Raw genomic sequence first — 23310 nt, forward strand, 5'->3', positions numbered from 1 at the left:
TACAGCCAAGAGATATTAAAATCTCTCGGTATCAGCACAACCATGAAACGGGGCCCTTCACACACTCGGGGCCCCAGGCCCAGGCACAAAGCTGCAGCCCTAGAATTTACTTGTGGTCTCTTCTCCAAGTACTTAGCTTTTCTTGCGATTAGCCAGGACCTGCTAGGTGCTGCCATCTGCTGTGGACTAGTGGTTTCAAATTCTTGCTCCCCCCCCCCCCCCCGCCTTCACAAATCCCCAGAGTAATTGTTCATGCAACGTAAGGGATAGATTGTTACACACTTGTGCAGCATTACACACATGTGTCACCAGGGCATGAATGACAGTAAGCAGAGTTCCAGTTCCACCCCTGTTCCCTGTGGTGCTGCACTGTATGTGCAGGAATGAAATCCACATCCAAAGCAAAATTCAGAGCATGTAAGTTGAGGAAACTGAACTGCCTTTTTGGAATTTTTCAAGCAGTGTCCTTTTTGAAGTAGATTTCAGTCATTACATTAAGCAATCATTAAGGCAAATCACTCTCTGAACTGATTAAATGATTTCACTTGATTACTTATATATATCTTAAAGATTAATTGATTAATAAAGCAATTGAATTTATGTGATGCATGGATAATACTGTACCTCAAGGCAGGAAACTTTCAAAATTTTTAAAGTATGAAGGAACACGTGACTTAAGAATGGAAAGCTTTTACGCATTAGAAAAGACATCTTTAATACTTGTATTTTAATACACTTTTATAAATACATATCTAAATCAAAATAGGCACTGTCCCCAAATTCAGAAAAATACTGGATAATTTGTAACTACATCAGTTTTCTCATGTGGATTTTTAAAAAAAAACTTTAATGCTAAAACTTCAGCCCTTGAGTCCTTCGAATTGAGTCCAGCTCCTGGCGGCATCGTGGACATAACCATACTGGGTTTTTGGTGTGAAAGAAGAATTGTCTTTCCATTACCTTGTTCCTCCTCTAGCCAATACCCCTGGGATTTACTGGTGGCCTCCCATCCAGTATTAACCAGGCTTAACTATGGAAAACCTATTCATATATTAGTATTTATCATTTGTTAGATTTATATCCTGCCTTTCCTTCAGGAGCTGATGACAGCATACATAATAATCCCTCTTCCAATCTTCCACCACCATAAGAACCCTGTGGGGTAGGTTGGCCTGAGAGAGCAAGACCGCCCAGAGTCACCCAGGGAACTACCATGACTTGCTTTGATTTGCTGTGGCCTCCCTGGCTTTACTGCAACATCCACTGTACCACGTTGGCTCTCATATATATAAATACTGTAGATCAGTGTTCCTCAACCTTGGCAACTTTAAGATTTGTGGACTTCCCAGGCTGGGAAATCCTGGGAGCTGAAGTCCACACATTGCCAAGGTTGAGGAACACTGGTATAGATCATTGGATCAACCAAACATGCAGACTGTGTTTTTTGGCTGCAGAATTTAAACATAATCCAGAGGCTTCTCAGTCCCATCCAGTTCAGAGGCCTCAACCTCCCAAAATCCTGGAAGCAGATTCTGAGTATTGCTGCATATTGCTGTTTACTTCTGGAATATTCAGAGCATGGGACAGGCATCCTCCCTTGGTGGGCTTGGCCAGTCAGAAAGCATCCATGTATCTTACTATATAAGCTTTGGCTATTTATTTGCTTCTTGCATATATATCCCATCTTTCCTCTGAAAGCTCAAGGCAGAAGAGCTAGGGGTCTTCCCTATTTTATTCCCAGTGAAAACTTCATGAAGATAGGTTGGGCTGAGAGAGAGTGATCGGCCTTGACTGAATGGAGACCTGAATTTCAGTCCAACTCCAGCATTTTAAGTACAATGCTAGTCACAAAAACACCAATGTAACAAAAAGCAAATAGGTTAGACTGTTCCTGCTCTCCACCTGGCCTGCAGGATGCTCTCTAACACTTAGGGACATCCAACAGTGGGGGGCGGATGGGAGCCAAAAAGTCAAGATGACAGTTCACAACTGCCATCTTGATTTTTTTTACCATCCCTGTGGATGCCACTGCTAACCCTCACTTACATTAGTTCTTTTGTAGGACAGCAGGGCAGATCTGGAACTTTGAGGGCATGTTGCTATGGACGTACCTCGACGTGGCAGCTTTGCTGGGTGTGTCCAGCCATAAAAAAACCATTTCGCTGAAGGTAACCTGATGGGAGTGCTCTAGCGCCATCTTCTCTAGCGTCCCAGGAGTACCTTCTGTCCCTCAGCTTACTTGGCCTTTTCCTGGGCAAGCAGAAACATCTCAAATGAGACACCAAGCTGTAGCCCCGTGACATTTTCATTTTCCAAAAAGGGTTTTGGAGTCTATGTGTGATGAAAATACTTCTTGGAAATAAAGTTGTGCTTCACTTGGCTTTGCAGCTGGCCAGCTTTCCATTGATGATGATGATGTTAATTAGAATCTAAAAATAAATTAAATCCAACATGGGTACCCATAGTCACCTTACTTCTTATCCTTGCCTCAGATGCAAAATCCCTGATGCAGTCTAATTTAAAGCTCAAGCTGAATACAAACACATGCCCAGCGCTGTCCCTGGCCTACGAATATGCTGATATTTGTTTGTTAATTTTATTTATATCCTACCATCCCTTCAGGAGCAAAAGGTGGCCTCCCTAGCATTCCTTCTTCCTATTTTTTTCTACAACATGAACTCTGTGAGGTGAGCTGGGCTGAGGGTGAGTGACTGGCCCAAGTTATCCTGTGAAATTTGGGGTTGAGGGCAGACTAGAATCTACAGTTGGGACTCCTGATCCAACACCTCACCCAACACATCCCACAGTGTCTCTCTCTCTCTCTCTTATTCTCTCTCTCTCCCCTCATTTGTTTATCTTTGATTATGTCTGTTACCTAGGAGAGCGAAGGTTGGACAACGACAAGGACAATTTTGAGAAAGGGGCAGAAGACAAGTTCACCCTCGATGCACCCAATCTGGGAAGGCTCAGGAAAATCACCATTGGGCATAATAACAAGGGAAGCTCGGCTGGATGGTTCCTTGCTAAGGTTTGCTATAAGTTATTAATTAATCAATTAGGCCACTAAATCAGAAAGACTTAATTAGGTTTACCTTGACTCCATAGAAACAATCAGAATACGAGAACAGAGGGGAAGCTTTTGCCTTCCTTATAAACCTTTGCACCCTGCCTGAGAACTAAACAGTCAAGCCAATGAAATCAGAATAATCCGTGGAGTGTCAGGACCACAGTTTGGGGCTTTGATTCTTTCAAGTATGTTTCTGTGGGGACTTGGGTAAGGGAGGTCCCTTAAAGCACACATTGGACTCCTTAAGTACCCAAATGAGAAGCTGCTTACTATTGGGGGGTGGCTAGCAATTTTAGGGGATGAGATGGATGCAAAAATTAAGACATCCATTTGGGTCTTAATACCTTCAGCAAGGATTAGCAGAGAAGGATGGATAATTCTACACATTATACTGACAGGCAGAGCTTAGCCCCTAATCAACTATACCCTACCAGGAGGAGAATCTGAGAGTTTGTGCTCCATATCTGTGTGCCTGGGAAGAAAGCCAGAAGGATATTAACTCAGGTTAGCAATTTCAAATTTAATAATAATAGTCAGAATAATAGGCAAAGGGGGGACACTGAGCAAATCCTTACGACTCTATATGCTCCCCACTGCCCCTTTATGGTCAGTAGGTCATGAGGTGCTGAAAGTCAGTGTCACTGGATTTGGACCCCCAACCCTTGGAACAATGTTCAGCTGATCTCTTTCTTTGGTAAGAAGGACAACGTTCTCAATGAATACCCGTGGTTAAAAATCTGCTGGGTGTGCTCCACATTCAATCCAGGTGCAGACAGTTCTACAGCATCTCACCTTGCTGACGAGACATTCTGCTCTAACCGTAGGTTATCATTGAAGACATTGGCAACAAGTCGGTGTATGAATTCCCATGCAACCGTTGGTTTGCCCTGGACGAAGATGACGGCAAAATCCAGCGAGACATCCTTGTGGGAGGAACAGAGGCAACGGGTAAATGTGTTTGAAGCTGCAAGTGATGAAGCCAAGACAGGCGAGGATGAACTTGGGTTAAAAATGAAACTTCTGGCACAGGGCACGGAAGGTTATTTTTGAGGAAGGGAAGGTGTATGAGCCAAGCAATGCCTCCCCTTGTGCTGCTTCTGCTGTTGTCATATGGTGTGCTTGCTACATGGAAAAATTCAGGTTGCAACGCTGTAGCATGCTTCTCTGCAGTGTGAAAGAAGTGGGGGACGATCCCCCTCTAAGAATGGAGGTTTATCCCCTGCAGCAAGGAATTCTTCCCTTTCCTATATGTTGGGGAGAAAATTCAGGGCCTCTGCTACTACAGGTGGATATGGCCTTCCATTTTCTATTTCTGACATCTTCTTTCTTTTTCACTTCCCCACATCCACCACCACCACGTAGCAGGCTGGTACAAACTGCTGTTGCCAGGGATCTGAATCAAATGAAATAAAGGTACCTACCATGCGGTCTGGGAATTAAGGAAATTAATTTACTATATGTGACATAGTAAGCACAGGCATGGATTGCTTAGACATAGCTTATTGGACATACCGCAACTGGATGGGTCTGAACAGAACACTCAACCATAAGCCTTGGTTTACAAAATTCAGGGCTAGGTTCATATCACACTGTAAAGCCCAAGCAACCAAACCATGTTTTGCCTTAACGAGGTGTGTGAACCTAACTACACATTTGCTAATTTTACATGCCGTACTAAACTATGGGTTAGCATTATTAAGGGACGCGGTGGCGCTGTGGGTTAAACCGCTGAGCTGCTGAGCTTGCCGATCGGAAGGTCGGCGGTTCGAATCCGCGTGACGGGGTGAGCTCCCGTTGCTAGTCCCAGCTCCTGCCAACCTAGCAGTTCGAAAACATGCAAATGTGAGTAGATCAATAGGTACCGCTTCGGTGGGCAGGTAACGGCGTTCCGTGTAGTCATGCTGGCCACACGACCACGGAGGAAGTGTCTACAGACAAACGCCGGCTCTTCGGCTTTGAAACGGAGATGAGCACCGCCCCCTAGAGTCGGACACGACTGGACTTAATGTCAAGGGAAACCTTTACCTTTACCTACTGAACTATGGGTTAGCATTATAAGGATGTGCTGCAACAAACCTTGGGCTTAGCTGCTTCATCCTTCTGCGGCCATGTGATCAAAAACTGCTTCCGTTTTAGCATTATCCTAAGCAGTATTGAGTCTTAATTATGAGTATTGATGAGAAGAATCCAGTTTTGTAAACTAGTTTAAAATTGACTTGTTTCCACGAAACATCATTAAGACTAACTGATGTTTCTCTGGATGTGGCCACACATCATCCTATATTTTCCTGCTTCCAAGTTGTAATGGGAGAAGAGTAAGAAAGGAAAATTCACAAGCCCTAAGGGAACTCATTTGTGCTTATAAAAGTGAATACTTACTAGAGAATAAACCGCTCAGAGTCATTATGACAAGATGGGCAGTAAAGAAATATGACAACTAACTAAAATAAATAAATTAAAAGGTGGGGTATTAATTAATTTAAAAAAAAATAATGTTGCATCCAAACTATTAATGAACTGTTACAAAATCCAGAGCTGAGATGAGTCTTCAGAAGGCAACACTGTGAGGACTGCTGTAAAACTGTTGGAGCACACTAGCCCCAAAATGCCAGCTATCAAGAAAAAAATACCGCTTCCAGACACTGATTTTGTTTCCTCTGGAATATTTCTGAGTACTGTACCTGAGCATTGTGAAATTCAGATGAACTTTAGATCTGGCTTCCCAGCAATGCTCTAACAGCCAGGCTGGACTGATTGATAGATTGGTTGATTTTAAATCAGCATTTGGGGCACCATCAGCAGCAGTGTGTCCTGCTTCAGCCGTAGCAACTTCCAAGCACTGAATCCCCGAGCATGAAGGGGGCATTTCAGCCACAGAATCACATCCCTTGCTCAGAGCAGGCTAAAGCACCTGAGACAGACAGCTATCCAGCTTCTGCTAGCAGCCTGCTCCTGGTTCTGCCTAATTAGGACAGAATAGAGGGCAAACTAACGAGCTTTACGAAGAATGCATCTTAGTCTAACGTGAAGTCCATGTAATTAGTTCATAGTTCATGGTGTCGAGTCAACCCAGAAAATTGGGTTAAGTGAGTAAACAATGGTTCAGGTAACCTGGGGTGAGTACATTGTGCAGATACAGCCATGGGGAACTGACTGACCTGGTTCACACAGAATCCTGAGTCATAGTGACTGATTTCACACACAATACTAAATCAGAAACCTGGTGCCAGAATCTACTTTCCATTTCTCCAAAGTTATTTTCCCCCTTATTAAAGAGGCTTTGGTTTTCCTAACGCTTTTTCATGTTGCATTAATACAACATCTTTAACCTGATGGTTTTAATACCCTTCTTCTTTGGGCTCACACAATAAATTGAACCCAAAGCTAAGAAAATGGGTTGGCTTTGCACAATGCACAACGTTGCAAAAAAGAAAAACACCCCACTGAGGTTAACACTGAGCCAGCAGCTGCTGGGAAATGCAGCTGCTGGGTCCTCACCCAGTCTGGTTAAGGTAAAAGGTGTGAATGCAGCCACAGTGCTTGAGAATTTCTCTTGATGATGGTTGTTGAGTGTCCCTTATCATTGGAAAAGTGCTAGTGCTGGTGTTTCCATTGCACATCTTCCCTTCACTGGCCAAACTGCCCAGATTGAAAGGGAAAAAAAAACCCTGGGAGAAGGTTCTTCTTGAGATCTCCTTCTTTTGAGGTTTAACTGAACCAGAAGAATCCAAGGAGGCCGCAGACCATTGGAGGAATAGTTGCACACGAGAGACAGGGCATTCACACCATTTGGCCAGCTCTTAACTCTTGCCACCCATGAGAATTGCACAGATATTTTCTTCTCCTTTGAAGGAAATTTCAAGAGCAAATTCTCTTCCATCCAATTAAAAAAATACCAATAGAGAAAAAAATGCAGGAGATAGTTTAGGGGTTTTGTTTTGTTTTGTTTTGTTGGCTTAGCGTCTTGTGTGTATCAGCTAGGCCGTTATATCTTGCAAGTCAGACTCTAAGGGATGAGCTCAGGCCCTTCTACTCACTCTAAATTGCAAGCCAGGGGTTGTCATTTCAGAAGCATCCCTGGGATCTTCCAGGGAACTCTGTTCCAAAGCACACCAGGGCACTAATGGGCTACCCAGAAGCCCCTGCTCCTTGGGGAAGGAAACAGAGGAGAATGAAGAACTCTGTTTTCGGCTCTGAGGCATCTGGGCAAACAGCATGCATGCTGGGAAGCTGAGCACAATCCAGGATTTCTGCCAGTGGAATCACAGCCTCCACTGGGGTGAGCTGCCCTTTGGAAGCAGCTCAATTATTTATCTCAGAAATAATTTGTTGCGGGAAAAACTTCCAGTCACTTTATCCGCCAGATTTTTGGCTGGGAACCAGGGATGTCTTCCTTCTCTGACTCATGCGGGTTCTCTCAACACCGGTTCTTCCACTCCTTCCCCCCTACTTATCTTCCTACTGTCTGGTTCAATTGGAGAGTCCCAACAAACAAATGCTATATCACTTTTCTAGAAATAAGTAGTGTCATCTCATTGCTGACCTCAGTAGAACCTTCCTAAGATGCTTTACGAAGCCAGGGCATCATTATTAAACTTACATGCGTGTGTCTGTTTAGCCTCCTCTGATTGCCAAACTCACTGAACTTCTGTTCAGAGCTTGCTCCTTTTCAGAGACTGTTGCGGGGGCTATCAATGTCGAGAGGTGCCTGCTGAAGCCTTTCAAAATTATATACAACTTGATAAGATGAAATCTCTGCAGAATGGACAGTGCACCACAGGCAGCCTTATAACAGCTGAAGTCCCTGCAAGGATAAGTTAGTAGTATGTGTTTTACTTTGCTTACTTTAGTGAGTTGTTACAGGAAGAGATAATTGCTATGGTGATCTCCTGCGTTTTCCTGCAAATCTGCGTCAACATCTAGGCAGGAGTGGCTGGTTGCCAGCGATTGTCTGGCTTTGAATCATGAGTTTTGACTACAGTGGCACCACGGAGGAAGACCACCTTTGGACGGCCTCCTTCTGTTCACATGCCAAATGCTAAGAATATTGAACAGTTTAACAGTTGCTCATGTATCACATTGTAGTTGTGTGACTTATTTTGCTGGTGTAACATACTATATTTGCATGCATGCACGCAAATTGAACCTTTGTTGAATTGGCAGGATTTATTTGCAAGTTTTTCTGCAAATAAAAAAGAAGTTGTAAATGAAGATAAGCTGACTGTACCTTTTGGTTCAGTTGCTGGGTGAACTATTTGCCACCTGAAATCACATTCCATGCCTTTGTCTGTTCTCCGCCTCTAGATTTGTTCCCTGGCAGGTTTTATTTTAAAAAATAGCTATACAACAGATAGAAATTTAACACAAGTCATCTTTCCTTGGCATCTCTGCATCTGTCCACTGACACCCACAACCAAGGACATTTGGCATATTAATGCAAATACTCACACAGTAGCATATGAAGTGATCAAAATTCTTTAAAATCAAGTACAAGTATTATGATCACTTCCTATTATTGAGTAGTTTCCCCCTTTTGTCATGTTAAAAATTCAGGTTGCACCAATGCTTCACAAAATGGATTCTCAAGAAGGCTTAGGCTGCTACTGGCTTCTAATCATTCCTGAAACACAAGCAGCATGCCTTAAGTACCAGCTGCTGGGGAGTGACAGTAGAAAAGTGCTATTATCTCCCCATCCTGCTCATAAGTTTTTCAGATGCATTGGATGAGCCCTTTTGCATGAATGTTGGACTAGCTGGATTACTAGACCAGGATTCCTGGGCTGAGATGTAGTGTATAGGACTGCAAGTTGTGGATCCTTGGTATATGTAGTGACAGCTGCATCTCAGGTTATCAGTCTATTAATATGAGAGGTGTGTGTGTGTGTACATGCATAAGAGAGAGACTGCAATTACTCCACCTGAGCCCACAACCCTAGGCTAGGTTATAACTAGGTAGCTGAACATTGAATACCTAGTACAGTGGAAAGAGTAATTGGAAAGCATATCATTAGTAAAGGCACTGTGGCAACCGCATTTTGCATTCTGTTCATCTAACTCACCTCCCACCCACCCAGGTATTGTTTACAATGTGGCAGTGGTCACTGGTGACATCAGAGGGGCAGGCACCAACTCCAAGATTCATATTGTCATGCATGGCTCCAAAGGGCTGAAAAACAGTGGGAAGATCTTTCTGGAAGGAGGGAAGTTTGAACGGAGCAGGACCGACCTTTTTAATATTGAGATTGCTGCTCTCCTTAGCCCCTTAAGCCGTGTCTCCATTGGGCATGATAATGCTGGCATTAGCTGCGGCTGGTATTGTAAGAAGGTAAGGACACGTCCTAAGATGCTGTTGAATAGCTGTTCAAGCTTTTTTTTATCCCACTGGCAATCTGATCGGGGTGACCTAGAACAGTGTATAAAAAAAACAAAGCTCTGATTTCAATTATGATGCCATCAGGTTAATTGGTCAATATAAGGCAATAATATATTCCACAATTCTGCTTGTGCCTAATATATGTCATACGATATTCAGCTTTGTGCACGGATCAGCAGTGTGTTCATTTCATTAAGCTCTTGGCTGTTCTGCAGTCTCAAAGAAAAGGACAACCAGCCATTTTTGTGCATCCTTAGCATTAATAACATGGAGGGGAGAAAAATCTCCTGTAGTTAGACTATTCGATGAAAGAGAATCTGCTTTTGAAATCTCTTCCAAAACAGAAGAGCATTTCTGAGAAATTCCCGCAGATGTATGAAATCTCTTCCTCTGCCTTCTGCCTTTCTCCTGCTTCAGAACTTTGCCCAGTGTATGTGTGTGCATCAGCAAGCTGTACACCTCTCCTATGTCTTCCCCAATCCTGTGTCTTACAGATATCTTGGGATTACAGCATGCATTTGGAAGACACCAGGTTGGGCGAAGAGTATAGGCCAAGTTAAATACGAATTAACTGGACCTCTTCATTTCATCTCCCTCTGCCAGGTGGTGGTGTACTGCCCATTCACTGGTATCGAACAGACATTCCCTTGTGGGAAGTGGTTGGATGAGAACGAAGCTGACGGTCTGGTAGAACGAGAACTCTATGAAATGGTCTCACTGCGCCAGAAGAGACTGAAAAGTAAATGCACCAGGAAACAACGCTTGCTTTCCATTTCTTTGTAAATAAATGCTCTGCTCTTAGGTAGCATTCCTACAGGTCACAGTTCTTTTTTACTAGGATGTGTAGACCAGCATAGGTCCGATCCATTTTACTATCCGTTGTGAGTACAGAATTGGACTCTGGGAGATTTGTATTGGAGTTTTAACATAATATCTGGACTTCGCTTTTCTGTTTTTTTAAGGAATGGGTGGCACAGGATAGGATTTTCCTAAGGCTGCTTCTCTTTTGCAGCTCTTCTTCAAATGACCACAAAACCCTGCACAAAGGGAAATCATCTTCTAAAGAGAGGGTCACACTACAGTAACCATGGGGCTTTGCTTTCTGTGAAAATCTGGAAAAAGCCAAGAGCCCAGAACACCTTTGTACACTGTCAAAAATAAGTTCGGATTCCCCCCCTGCCCCCCCAGGGAAGGATGAATGTTAACCATAGCTTATCCCTCCTATTGTTCCTCTTATCATGGATCTGCTGGGAGCCAAACATCTGAATCTGCTCCCAGCAAGTTTCATGATTTTTCTTTTTTGACACCCATTCCTTTCGGAGGAACAAAACATTTATTTTTCTATCTACTTCTACACTCTGTTAAAGATCTAATCTGTGCAGAACAACTTTGTATTACAGCAGCTCTAATCTCCTACTTTACTTCTGTGATTCTATTGAAGGAACACTGGTGTCTCTTACAGTAAGGAGGTAACAGCTGAGGGCCTCAGGTTGTGCTCCACAGAAAGAAAAGTCTCAGAAAGACATTTCTGTGCCTATTTCGGAACTGGATCTCAGGGAGCTGGGGAGGATGCTCTCCCCTTGATCGTATTAGGTAAAGGTAAAGGTTTCCCTTGACATTAAGTCCAGTCGTGTCCGACTCTAGGGGGCGGTGCTCATCTCCGTTTCAAAGCCGAAGAGCCGGCGTTTGTCCGTAGACACTTCCGTGGTCATGTGGCTGGTATGACTAAACAGAACGCCGTTACCTGCCCGCCGAAGCGGTGCCTATCAATCGACTCACATTGGCATGTTTTCGAACTGCTAGGTTGGCAGGAGCTGGGACTAGCAACAGGAGCTCACCCCGTCACGTGGATTCGGACCGCCGACCTTCCGATCGGCAAGCTCAGCAGCTCAGCGGTTTAACCCGCAGCGCCACCGCGTCCCACACATTGATCGTACTAGTGCGATCATATTAATACTTTTAAGATTGGCTAAGGCACTAGTCAAGAGGTCTCAGCAAGGACAAGTACGTTCCATTTAAGAAACAATTCCACGGAATGCTAGCTCATTGCAGTAAACACTCCACTCTGTTTTTAGTGTGCAGTCCCCTTGGCGAAAGCGTTTATGACCTTTAGACGCCCTTCCCTGATTGCAACTGACAGTGCAATTCCTCTTTGGCTGCTGTATCTTAGATGGGCAGCAGGCAGTGTCCTTGAGCAAGTGGTGACTTCTAGCTCTACCAAAATCACCACACAACTGGATAACTTCTACTGTCTTCTCACCCTTCTGTTTAACCTGGCAGGTACGTTTTGCTCTTGCCACTCTGCAAGACCTTTGCCCCAAGATCTTAGGACAAAGTTTCTTGGGTTAACCCATTTTGAATCACACGTCTCCTGTGAGGTAGCTTAAGCCGAGCTCTAGTTCTCACTGCAGTGGCAAAAGTTAGAGATGTAGCTCTAGCTGCATAGTTTCCCTGTACTTTTTTATGTTGTTGATCATAATGGGGCATTAGGAACAGAGACAGGAAGCAAGATACCCCTCTTTGTTCTTTTCGGTTCGTGCTCTGCTTTCCTCTGATGGACGCTCTTAGATTCTCCCCTTCAATCTGCTTCCGATGGGACGATTCGAGGGCTTCATTCTTCTTCCCATAGATGTGCCCTGCTAAATACGGACCCCAATGAATGAACTGGAGAGTTTCCGTTAGGGTTACTTCAAACGTGTCCCATCCGTTAAAACCTGTTCCCTTCCCTTCAGATTGAGTTGGATGTCCAGGACAAAAGGAGTCTACATACAGAAATACAGGGAGAGAAGTTGTAGCTTGGTGCCTAACCTAATCTTCTGGCTGACATTTAGGAGCAGATATATCCGTTGAAATGCAGATAGCTTTATACAGTGGGAAGAATGCATGGAGAGAGAAACACTAACATTAGAAGTATAACTTTTGGAAGACAATATTCTTGAGGCTGATCCTTGCATGACAGTAAAATAAGGACAAGCGTTATTTAGGAAACAATAACAACAACAATAAATTTATATGCCACCCTTCCACCAGCAACAGTGAAAGCTTGAGTATATCTACAGCTAAGGGCCTACACTGCATTCTTTTCCACCATGGAAGACAGTGAGTCAGGTTAAGTACCTGAATTGCACAGATTAGAGGCAGAAGGCTGAACTGAAAGACAAAGGAAATAAGGAAAGCCGTGAGAATAACTGGCCAAGCAGCAGGAGGCACGTTACATGGAGACATGACAAGTAAGTTTTTTGGATGTGGAAAAGAGATAAAAGTGCAGAGTCCCTCTGCTAACTATCACTATATCTATCACCCTAGTGGTTGGTAGGTTTATCAGTGCAGAAAGCCAGTCCATGCAAAGATGAATGTCATCATCTTCATCTTCATCATCTTCATCTTCATCTTCATCTTCATCTCCTCATCAGAGGAATTTTCTAATAGGTCAGCCCCCGCTTGCAGTGACTCAAACCAGACAGAGATTATCCCAAGAGAATATCATGCTGAACAAAAATTTAAGCTAGGATGCCTGATCCAAATCTCAGTTGTCTATCCATGTCACAAAACTACGTGGGAACGGTACTTTGGCCCCAATTGTTCTTGTGATTTTAATTACTGAATGAAAAGCTGTTCATATTACTGTGAGTCTAATCAGGTTAATGAATGGATTCTCAGTCTGTTTTTAGTTTCTTTTTAAAACTTGTTTGCCCTTTACCATCAATCCATTTATTTTTTAAAATATTTAATTTTTCACGTATTTTTGATAGAAAATCCTTGGTCGCTGTGGATATGGACAAGTGACATTAAAGGTGCAGGAACAGATGCTCCCATCTTCCTCCAGGTTTATGGTGACAAAGGAAAATCTGATGAAATGAAACTAGATAATAACTCTGATAACTTTGAAGCTGGACAAATTGACAAATTCATGGTATGGTTTCCTGTACTATATCTGTGCTCCAAGCCCAGTGGAAATTTATATTTATATTTCTTTATTTATATTTCAAATTTGTTGTGCTTACTGCTGTGTTGCATGGAGATGGGGCCAAATGCTTGTTCTTTCTTTGAAGTAAGGGCCAAGGAAGAAAGGCATGGAAGAATAGGTCATCGTTGTTAATGCAAAAATGTTTCATAGCCCTTAGAAAAGAGGGAAAGGAGCAAACCACTGCAAAAAAGAAAGTTGTGGCCAAAGATGTTATTGAAATTTGTACTACTTTGGCTTTGAATATAAAACACAGTGATCTGATTAATGCATAATGCCAAACCCTAATGTGGGTTGTTGACTTTTGGCTTAGGGAATCCATCTATTATGATTTATCATTATGTGAGAACCAGGCCACTGTTGCTTCTTCAACTAACAATGGCTTCACATTTCCTGGCTCAGTGTTATACATGTTCTCTCTTGTATCAAAATGCAGGACATGTGTAGTAGCAGGACTGAATTCGTAGGGTGAAGGTTGGAGGTCTCAAACCTCTGTCCCACAAGCCTTCTGCTTTCCACACCCTGATCCCCCTTCCTGCCTTGGTGTCGCATCAGTAGTGGAAATACAGTCTACAGTTCTAATGCTTGCTTTGAACAGGAAATAATTGATCCCTGAGTTCCAGTCCAGGAGCTGTCAATATTAACGTCCTCCTTCCTCTCTTTCACTTGTCCAGCAGCAGGGTAAAGGAAGAACATCTCCAGCCTGACTTGCTTTCCCTTGTAGGGCCCAAAGTGTTGCTTCTATTAGTAGTTCTGGGAAATGTTTTTTCCCAATTCTCCCTATGAGCATAGGAGACAGGCTAATAGACCTTGTCCAAGGGAAGGAGAAGGCATGGTCCTATATCTCAAATTTTTCTTCCAGCAAAAGTAATTGCTAAATGGGGCTTTAATTATTAAATAACCTGGGTTACAGCTTAGCAAGAACTTGACTGTATTAATATCACCATTAATTATATTTGCTCTCTTATGATATGTGAAGCATTTGCAAGATTTCCTTCCTCTTTGTCCCACATAAAATAGGGGCATTCATGTTTTCCCTACATCATGAAATGTGGCTTTGAATTTATATTTAAGGACCTTGGAATTTAAAATTGTATACAGCTTGTAGAAAATACCTTTTTCATAAATTTATAATCAAGGTATTTATTGTGGGGGGTGATCCTGTCCCACAGCCCAAAGAACGAAAAAGAAGCTACCCGAAGTCCCCAGGTTTGAAACCCAAATGCTCAGATAAGGACATACCATTTTGTATGCAAGTGGTGAAATGTTCAAAGGCCACATATGGGTACCCTGCCCCATTTTTGCAGCCTCCAAGTGCTTTGTGGAAACTTAACCTATCTACTTTGTGTTTAAAAAAAATTAAAAAGTCCTCTTTGCTTCGGTGTTGTCACTGTATATCCCTTGGAGGGAAAAAAAGGTTATCCACCCCAATGCATGCAGTTCTGGGCATTTGCCTCTTATGCAGATTTTTCTGTGCCGTAATCAATTATTATGAAATCTCTTAGTTCAGTGCCAACACAGAGCACTCAACAATGCCCAAGATGGCATCAATAAATAGTGCCTACATTTTTTAAAAAAACTAAAATTAAAATTAATGCCCAAAATTTCTCAAGAGAGCTGCATCTCATACGATCCCTACATTCTCTCACAACTTTTAGTGAGATTTGGGCCACTCTTACTTTTTAATAAATAATAGATTCATTATTTCATGTAATAAAGTACATTGATTGATTGATTGATGGAAAATGGCTCAATTTTTCTGGTCCTGCACAGGCATCCCTTTCTGTGCCTGTCATAGAAACATGTTACCATGGATAAGTTTTATGCTGAGAGCCAGTTTGGCCTAGTGGTTAAGGTGCTGGGCTAGAAACCAGGAGGCTGTGAGTTCTAGTCCCACCTTAGGCATGAAAGCCGACTGGGTGACCTTGGGCCAGTCCCTCTCTCTCAGCCCAAGAGCCAATCAGGCATGGTATTAGAGTTCTAGTCCCGCCTTAGGCATGAAAACCAGCTGGGTGACCTTGGGCCAGTCCCTCTCTCTTGGCCCAAGAGCCAATCAGGCATGGTATGAGAGTTCTAGTCCCACCTCAGGCCTGAAAGCTGGCTGGGTGACCTTGGGCCAGTCACTTTCTCTCAGCCCAACTCGGTGCAATGTCGTCCAGCCTCCTTGTGGTGCACCCCGGGCAACGTGACTTGTCACGGCTAAACAGTCTACACATCTGGCTGCTGGACCTCACAAGGATTTCCCAGCAAGGAAAAAAAAACAGCATGAACACCAAACTGCTATGCCATACAGTTAAAAAAAGTTTTATGCTTGTTTGCGTAGATTGAGCTCCCCGATCTGGGTACCTTATTCAAAGTTCGGATATGGCATGAGAAGCGGAGTCCTTTCTCTGGGTGGCATCTCAACAAGGTAAGAAGAAAACGGGCTGTTTCAGAAGTAAGCCATAACTCCTGAGTTGTTTCAAGAGTAAGCCATACTAACAGCTACACATATGCATTACTAATAGCTTTTTGTGAGCTCACAGCTGAATCTAACTGAGCCAGGGTGCATCTCCAGCAAGGACTGGTGGATTTTCTACTCTAAAGGACCCTTTCACCTTTTGAAAGACCTGGTGTGTCATTCCTAAGCTTCATTACTCTCTCTGAGCCATTGGGATGGACATACCTGCCCATTTCTGGGCATTGTATTTTAAGAAGTAGTCAGAGAAATGGGAAGAGATGTCAGCAAGGACAGCAAAAGTGGTCATGGGATTGCAAAATAAGCCCTACATGGCAATGCTGTGGGATCTGGGGAGAAAAGAAGATGGAGGGGGAATATGATACCAAAAGATGTACACAGCTCAAGACATGTTCCCTGTTGTATCAGAGTGCAGGACACGTGTAGTAGCAGGGCTGAGCTCATAGGGTGAGGGGTGGAGGTCTCAAACCTCTGTCCCACAAGCCTTCTGCTTTCCACACCCTGATCCTCCTTCCTGCCTTAGCGTAGCATAGTAGGGTATTATTTATTATTAGAAGTCCTGCTATGATGCTTCAATCAAGCAAATCTAATTGGTACTTACCATTGCTATCACCTTTCTTCCTGGGGGATGCCTTTATCTGGCATCTTCCCACTAACTCTGGCATGTGAGACAGATAGGGACCCCACAGTCTTTTTGCTTTCTGGCAAAAAGTAGGACAAATGGTGGAAAGTAAAAGAAAGAAAAAGAAATTCTATGACACCACCTTCTGGCCCTTGCTTTGTGTGTATGACTAGGCAAATCAGTCCCTCCCTGCTTTGGGGAGTAATACCAAGATCCGAAGCTGTAAATTAGAATAACCCCTTTTTTAAAATAAGCAAAAATGAAGTATAAATCTTTTTTGGTAGTCACATAACACTACATAGACAGGAAAATGGAAACACAGTGCTGCTAAAATCACAAGGAACACCTTCCACAGAAAAATGCTGTAAGAGTCATGAGTTTCTGAGGAAATCACAACATGGCAATGATTTGTGATTTTATAAAGGCCACCATGATGGAGGAAGATGCCCATTTGCATGAAACATACACGGGCTGAGTATGTATAGAGACAATAATAAAAGGTAAAGGTTTCCCTCGATGTAAAGTCCAGTCGAGTCCGACTCTAGGGGGCGGTGCTCATCTCCATTTCTAAGCCTTGGAGCCGGCGTTGTCATAGACACTTCCGGGTCATGTGGCCAGCATGACGACTCGGAACGCCGTTACCTTCCCGCCGAAGCGGTACCTATTGATCTACTCACATTTGCATGTTTTCGAACTGCTAGGTGAGCAGGAGCTGGGACGAGCAACGGGAGCTCACCCCGCCGCGCGGTTTCGAACCGCCGACCTTCCGATCGACAGCTCAGCGGTTTAACCCGCAGCGCCACCGCGTCCCTAGAGACAATAATAATTAGAGAAAAAAAATAACCTTTTACATGCATACACAGAACAAAAGAATAAAATCTTAGTGGAATTCTTAGCTTGCATTTTGCTGTCTCCCTAAAGAATAGACAAGCCCCAGAAGAGAAATTTTATCAGTACCAATTCTTCCTGGAATCTCCTCTAGATCTCCTAAGGATTCCAGTCAGCCAATTCAGAGGCATTTCCCCCTGACTTTAATCTGGCTGGACCTCTCTTTTCCCCAGAGATCTTTTTCTTCTCTCTCTCTCTCTCTCTCTGTGTATGTGTGTGTTTGACAGACAAATGTTTTTTTTTTCTTCAGAAGGGGAAAGGCTAGGGGAATCTGACTCAGGATATGTAACTGCTGCTCATTTGAAATGAGTGAATGGGGGTTGCATCTGCAGGTCAGTAAATAAGAATGGGGGGACAGGGGGGAGAGCCTGTCTGTCTGTTCACTAGAACATGGACTAGTCAAGTTATAAGAAGGCAAAAAATCTGGCTGAAGTTTAAGAAAAAAATTGGTAGTGATGAGAGCCACTCAATGATGGAGGAAACAGTTGAATGAGGTGATGAGGCCATCTTCATTGAATGCGTTCATCCGTCTCTTGTGGATGCTTTAATCTGGGTTCTTATAATGAACAGGGAGTTGGATTCAAAAGCTTTACTTTTACTTGTACTTGTACTTCTATGTTTACTTTCTTTAGCTTACATGTAGTACCAGTCATTGACTGACTCTCCCTCGAAGCTGCCTTCCAGCTCTAGAATTCTAAAGATGCTAGTCTCAAGCATGGACCCATGGTATAATTCTTACCATATTAGTCATAGTTTATGATGCTTTCACCATGGAGGAAAGGATGATGTTTAACTGTAAGACTCCTCTTTTCTTTTTTGATCCAGAATATTATTAATAAGGATACAATGTTTTGCAAATTCATGGGTTGAAACCATTCCCGGCCTGGTCTTAAGCATGTTTACCCAGAATTAATCCTTCTAAGTGCATGTAACCTGCTGTCTAGTTAAATGTTTTTAGATTAAAAACCTTACAGTGTAATCCTATATGTTTAACCAGATGTGAGCTTATTCTCAGATTTTAGCCTGGGCCAACTGAAAGGAAGTTCTGATTTATTAGACAGATGATATAAACTTCTTAAATACATCTGACGTGCAAACAGCTTAAATACCAAAGATTTCAGGTTCTCCCTTAACAGAACATAATGTTTCTTCTTTCCCATTTTAGGAGGAACGTTTCTGCTAGGTTTCCCCAATTCTTCTAACTCCATTTTTATTCGTGTGTATTTAATTGATAAAATAGCTTATTAACATTGAAGTCAACCTTCCCCTACTCTGTGCCTGTTAGATGTCCTGTGATATCTATTACCTCCAGAATATGCAGTACTGTATTAACAGACCTGGGTAATTACCTTAAAATGTTGATCTCTGATGTAACTCCACAGAGGCACTACAACTCTGTTTTCTACTCCTGGTGGGCTACAGACTTAGGAAGCCCCTGTTGAACAACTGTACAGTGTCTCAGATTTAGATATCCATGGATCAACCCTAGATATCTGTGGGATCCACATTTTTAGTTGATGTTTTTCCCTCTTTAGACTTAAATCTCTCTAATACAGTGTTTCAACTTCAGGTTGAGAAACACTGCTCTAATAGCTCCCCTAAAGAAAAGTATGATCAGATTCTATTGCGATTATTTCCTTCAGTGTATAAACTTGTCATTTTTTGGTCATTTTTTTCTACCAGTTTTGATTTGTGCAAAATTTAAGAACTACAAAGCTTGTCACAATAATATGATATCTCTTATATTGAATGTACATCAGTATCACAATTTAAGGGGAAGAAACCTCTAGTCTGTAACCTTTCAGTTTGGACGTGAACATACATCATCACTCAAAATAGCATCGACTAGTATTTTATCCAAGAAAACACACCTTGGCAAAACAGAACCAGTGACTCCTTTGGGAACTTTCTAAGTGTAAGACGAATTTATGTGTTGGATGTCTTCAAGCAGAGGCTAAGCAGGTGCTTGTTGTAGATGCTCTAAGCTGGATTCCTGAAGGATCCAGGCCATCAAGTCTTAATTTTCTAGTCTCTGTGATGGCCTGAAGGGTGCAGGCCATCCAACTAATTTTCTAGTTTTTGTGACTCTGTAGAAAGGAAGCTTCGGAGGAAGCAGATGAGCACTGGGGAAGATATTTAGTGTGCCATTCTGCACACACATACACCCATTGTCCCACTCTCCATGCCCTCCTTGCTCATATTTTTAGATTCTCAATATGCCTGATATATCATTGGGTATTCATTCTGGCATAATTTTTTAAAACTATTCAAGGTCACTCTTTTGAAAACTCTGACAAAAGAGAAGTACACATTCAACTGTGGCCGCTGGCTAGACATCAACGAGGATGACAGTGAGATTGTACGGGAGCTGGCAGCAGAAGGACCCCTGGTGGCTGAAGTGATCCCAGGTGAGAAGAAAGGGAGAAAGGAGGAGCGGTGAAGCTGCTTGGTTTGAGCAATGCTGAGGATTCCTTCTCTGACTTGTCATTCTGCCAATGAGTTGAAACTGCAGCTCCCCAAATTCCTTAGTCAGCAAGGCTAGTATGTTGGTTGGGAATTTTGTAGAGCTGCAGTCCCATAACACCTACAGGGCACCACACTAGGGAAGGTTAATTTAGAGAGAATGAGGTCTTGCTGACTTATTTTCTTCCCTCTCTGAAATTGGGAGGAGGTTGCCTGCTCTGTTTGCAAGTATTAGTTGGATAACTTGTTGTGAATTTCCATCTTCCTTTTTAAAAATGTAATAATTCAGTACTTTCAGGTGACCTTCTCCTTATTTGTTGAGGCCCATGAGGATTCATTAGTGTCATTAGGGATCAAATTGACATTTGGATAGCATCTACTTACTAATTTAATTTAATTTATTATTTATGCCTTAAACCTGTTGGACTACTGACCACCAGAGTCCCAACAGAAGAGAATCTCCATAGCTCAGGGTTGAACTGTGGAGTCCTTGGTACTCTTTGAGCAGGGCCGCAACTAGGGCCTGTGTCACCCGGGGCAAACATGGCTTCTGTGCCCATTTTGGTGCCCCTCCAGTGCTCATTTTGGCCCCACCCAGCATGGCGCTCAGGGCACATGCCCTGCTTGCTCCCCCCACCCAATTGCGGCCCTGTCTCTGAGCTTGGTTGTTTGCTTGCAGACATTTCATCACCCAACTAGGGAACAACATCAGTGCCCATCAGTGCCCAGAGACTACCAAAGTCTCTGAAGCTTCTTCATGGAAGATGGGATACCAAAGTAAAAATTCATTTGATAAATATTTTCTTGTAGTTTATTGACCATGCCATTTAAAAAAATAATAATCTAATTTTCGCTTCAATTGATAATAATCTTAACCTGACACTGAAATGGACACACTTCTTTAGCCTTTGTTTCTTAAGCCAACATCCTGTTGAAATAGCAGAAGACAACCCACATTTCATCCATTCAGCTAGAAGAAGAAATCTTGCAATATTTTTCTAACAATTCCATCTAAGCAGCCCCCTTTTCAACAACTGGACCTCCTACCTAAACTTCTGGTATGTCACAAGGCCCATATGGGATTTGGCTTTTGGACTAGAAGATTAGATTGTATTCTTTAGTCAGGTTCTTTGGATATCATGGACAGAGCAAGGCTCACCCAAAGCTGACAAGCTCAGTCTGCCTGGGTGCTTTATCTGCAGTTGAAAGCAGAAGGTTGGTTGATGTTTACCCCAGCTGTCCCTGGCAGCACCAATCTGCCCATTGATCTGTATGCAGAGGGGAGCTTTCCTAAGACGCTGGAATGATTACCATTGCAAATGTTATGATTAAAGTGTCAACCAGCCTTTGATGAAGGTTATTTTTAATCCACTGTGTGAAGTGGCTGACTGTGAGGACCAATGCACATTCTCTGGTTGGGTGCTGTTTGCCAACTGCATGAGGCATTGCCCGTAAAGGGGAAGTTTTATTTCAGTGTTTTAAGACTGCAGCTGAGTAGCCCCATATAAGTGGGATACTGTCTAGTTACCACTGAAGTTTGTTGAACAGGAGACAGTGGTTTCAACAATGAATGGATGCCTCTTTCTGTTTGGCACACATTTCCCTGTATCTTTCCTTGCCACCCAGAGCTTTTGGTTAAAAACAAGAGTGCCCAAAGGTCCAGCATTAGGATTGGTGTAGACTTCCCACTTTACTTGAGTTTGCAAACCTCTTTTAGATCCTGGTTTCAGTTCCTGCTTTAAAATATTGAAAATGTGGCCAATGACTATTAGCATTCATGCAAATGAAACCAGGGTTAAAATAATAACAGGTTTCCCCAACCTGCTACTCTTCAGGTGAATATTTTCAGGTGTATTAGACTACAACTCCAATCATCGCCAACACAATATTGCCTTTAGTGGTGTGAGTGAGGATGAGGACTTTGAAGGTCTTAGAACAGGGCTGGGGAGATGTGACCACCTTTAGCCATGGAAGCTCACTGGAAAACATGGGGCTGGTCACTGTTGGATCGATCTGTCTATCTCACATGGTATTATGGGGGAAAATTGGAGACTATGAGAAGGGGAAAATGAATTTATTTTGGAGAGGTAGAGAGAGCAAAGATGCATGCAGTCTGAAGCTTAGCTGCTAAACTTGTTTAGTAATACACAATTTATAAAAGCCCATAATACCTCAGCAGAATTGCAGAAAGAGTGTGATGCAGCACACTCCACAGAAAGTACAGCCATATGGAAATACACACACACACACACACACACACACGGACCATGTGCATAGACATTCAACTTCATTTCTGGACATTTTCATTTGCAGTGATCAAGTACCAAGTGACTGTTTGCACCGGGACAGTGAGTGGAAGCGGGACCGATGCCAATGTTTTTGTTAGCCTCATCGGGCAGCATGGAGACACAGGGGACCGGGTGCTCCAGAATAGTGTGAACACCGTTAATAAGTTTGAGAAAGGCAGTGTAAGTCTCTCTCTCTCTCTCTCTCTCCCCCCTTAAAAACACAGCTGCATATGCTGGGGGGCTGCATCTTCCACAGGTCAAATCAGCAGTGGGCAGGGCTGCAGCCAAAAATGGACAGGGTGACTGATCTCCCTCGCTCAGATACCCTCTCCTCTTTCTTGGTCCTCTTCTCTTCCTTCCCCAGGGCCGCAACTATGGTCCATGTCAGCCGGGGCAAACATGGATTCCACGCCCATTTTGGTGCCCCCCAGTGCTCATTTTGGCGCCTCCCCCAGCACAGTGCCCGGGGCACATGCCCCGCTTGCCCCCACCCCCTAGTTGCGGCCCTGTCCTTCCCACCCAGCAAGCTTCCTGCAGGAGGGTCCATTCATTCTTGCCAGACATCGGAATTGCTTGCTTGCAGTTATTTTGAAATTACACTGAGGCTATCCCGATGTCTCAAGGGAGCCTTCCAAATTAACCTTGTAAATAACAATTGGATTGTAATTTCTGTTGTGTGGAAGACGCACATCTGAAAGCTACCTGAGCGTCATTTGGATGCCCCCTGACTAGCAAACAAGGAAGTAGGACTTGTTTCTACTTCGAGGCAGCCCCAGGAGGCATTTTTTAATTCTCCCTGGGACAGGTTTCACTGCTTCTCAATGTGCAAAATGGCCTCTTTTTGAAATTGTTGCTGCTATGATATTGAATGGGATAACTAACCTTTTTTTAAACTGGTGGCCAGTTTTCTGTTTCTGCCCTGCTTGGTGGCTACAAAGGATAGCTGGTGATGCTGTGAGATCACCAGAGTAGGATGGAAGAGGGATTGGGAGGTTGAAGAGCAAAACCCATACTTTTATCTTGCAGGCTTAAGGCACCCATTTTACTCTTTAACCCAGGAAAATCGACTCCATATGGGGGACTGGGTTTTCTAAAGGGTTCTGCCTGCATTATGGCTATCTGTTTTGTCCCTTAAACCCCATAAAACTCTCCCTCCAAAAGGTCTGAAAACCTTGGTCCCATGGACT

At 43.2% G+C, this 23310-nt stretch overlaps 1 protein-coding gene across 1 annotated transcript in view; it reads left to right on the forward strand.

Moving 5' to 3' along the window:
* The window catches only part of LOXHD1 (lipoxygenase homology PLAT domains 1), a 159145-nt gene that overhangs the window by 22033 nt on the left and 113802 nt on the right, over window positions 1-23310 (forward strand). Inside the window, exons 7-14 of the mRNA XM_063293185.1 lie at window positions 2880-3028; window positions 3892-4015; window positions 9142-9392; window positions 10044-10179; window positions 13193-13353; window positions 15728-15814; window positions 19645-19780; window positions 22149-22303. Coding sequence (XP_063149255.1) covers window positions 2880-3028; window positions 3892-4015; window positions 9142-9392; window positions 10044-10179; window positions 13193-13353; window positions 15728-15814; window positions 19645-19780; window positions 22149-22303 — 1199 coding nt within the window. The remainder of the gene's footprint in view (window positions 1-2879; window positions 3029-3891; window positions 4016-9141; window positions 9393-10043; window positions 10180-13192; window positions 13354-15727; window positions 15815-19644; window positions 19781-22148; window positions 22304-23310) is intronic.

Source organism: Candoia aspera, chromosome 2 (genome assembly GCF_035149785.1).
Source record: "Candoia aspera isolate rCanAsp1 chromosome 2, rCanAsp1.hap2, whole genome shotgun sequence".
In the NCBI taxonomy this organism is placed as follows: domain Eukaryota; kingdom Metazoa; phylum Chordata; class Lepidosauria; order Squamata; family Boidae; genus Candoia; species Candoia aspera.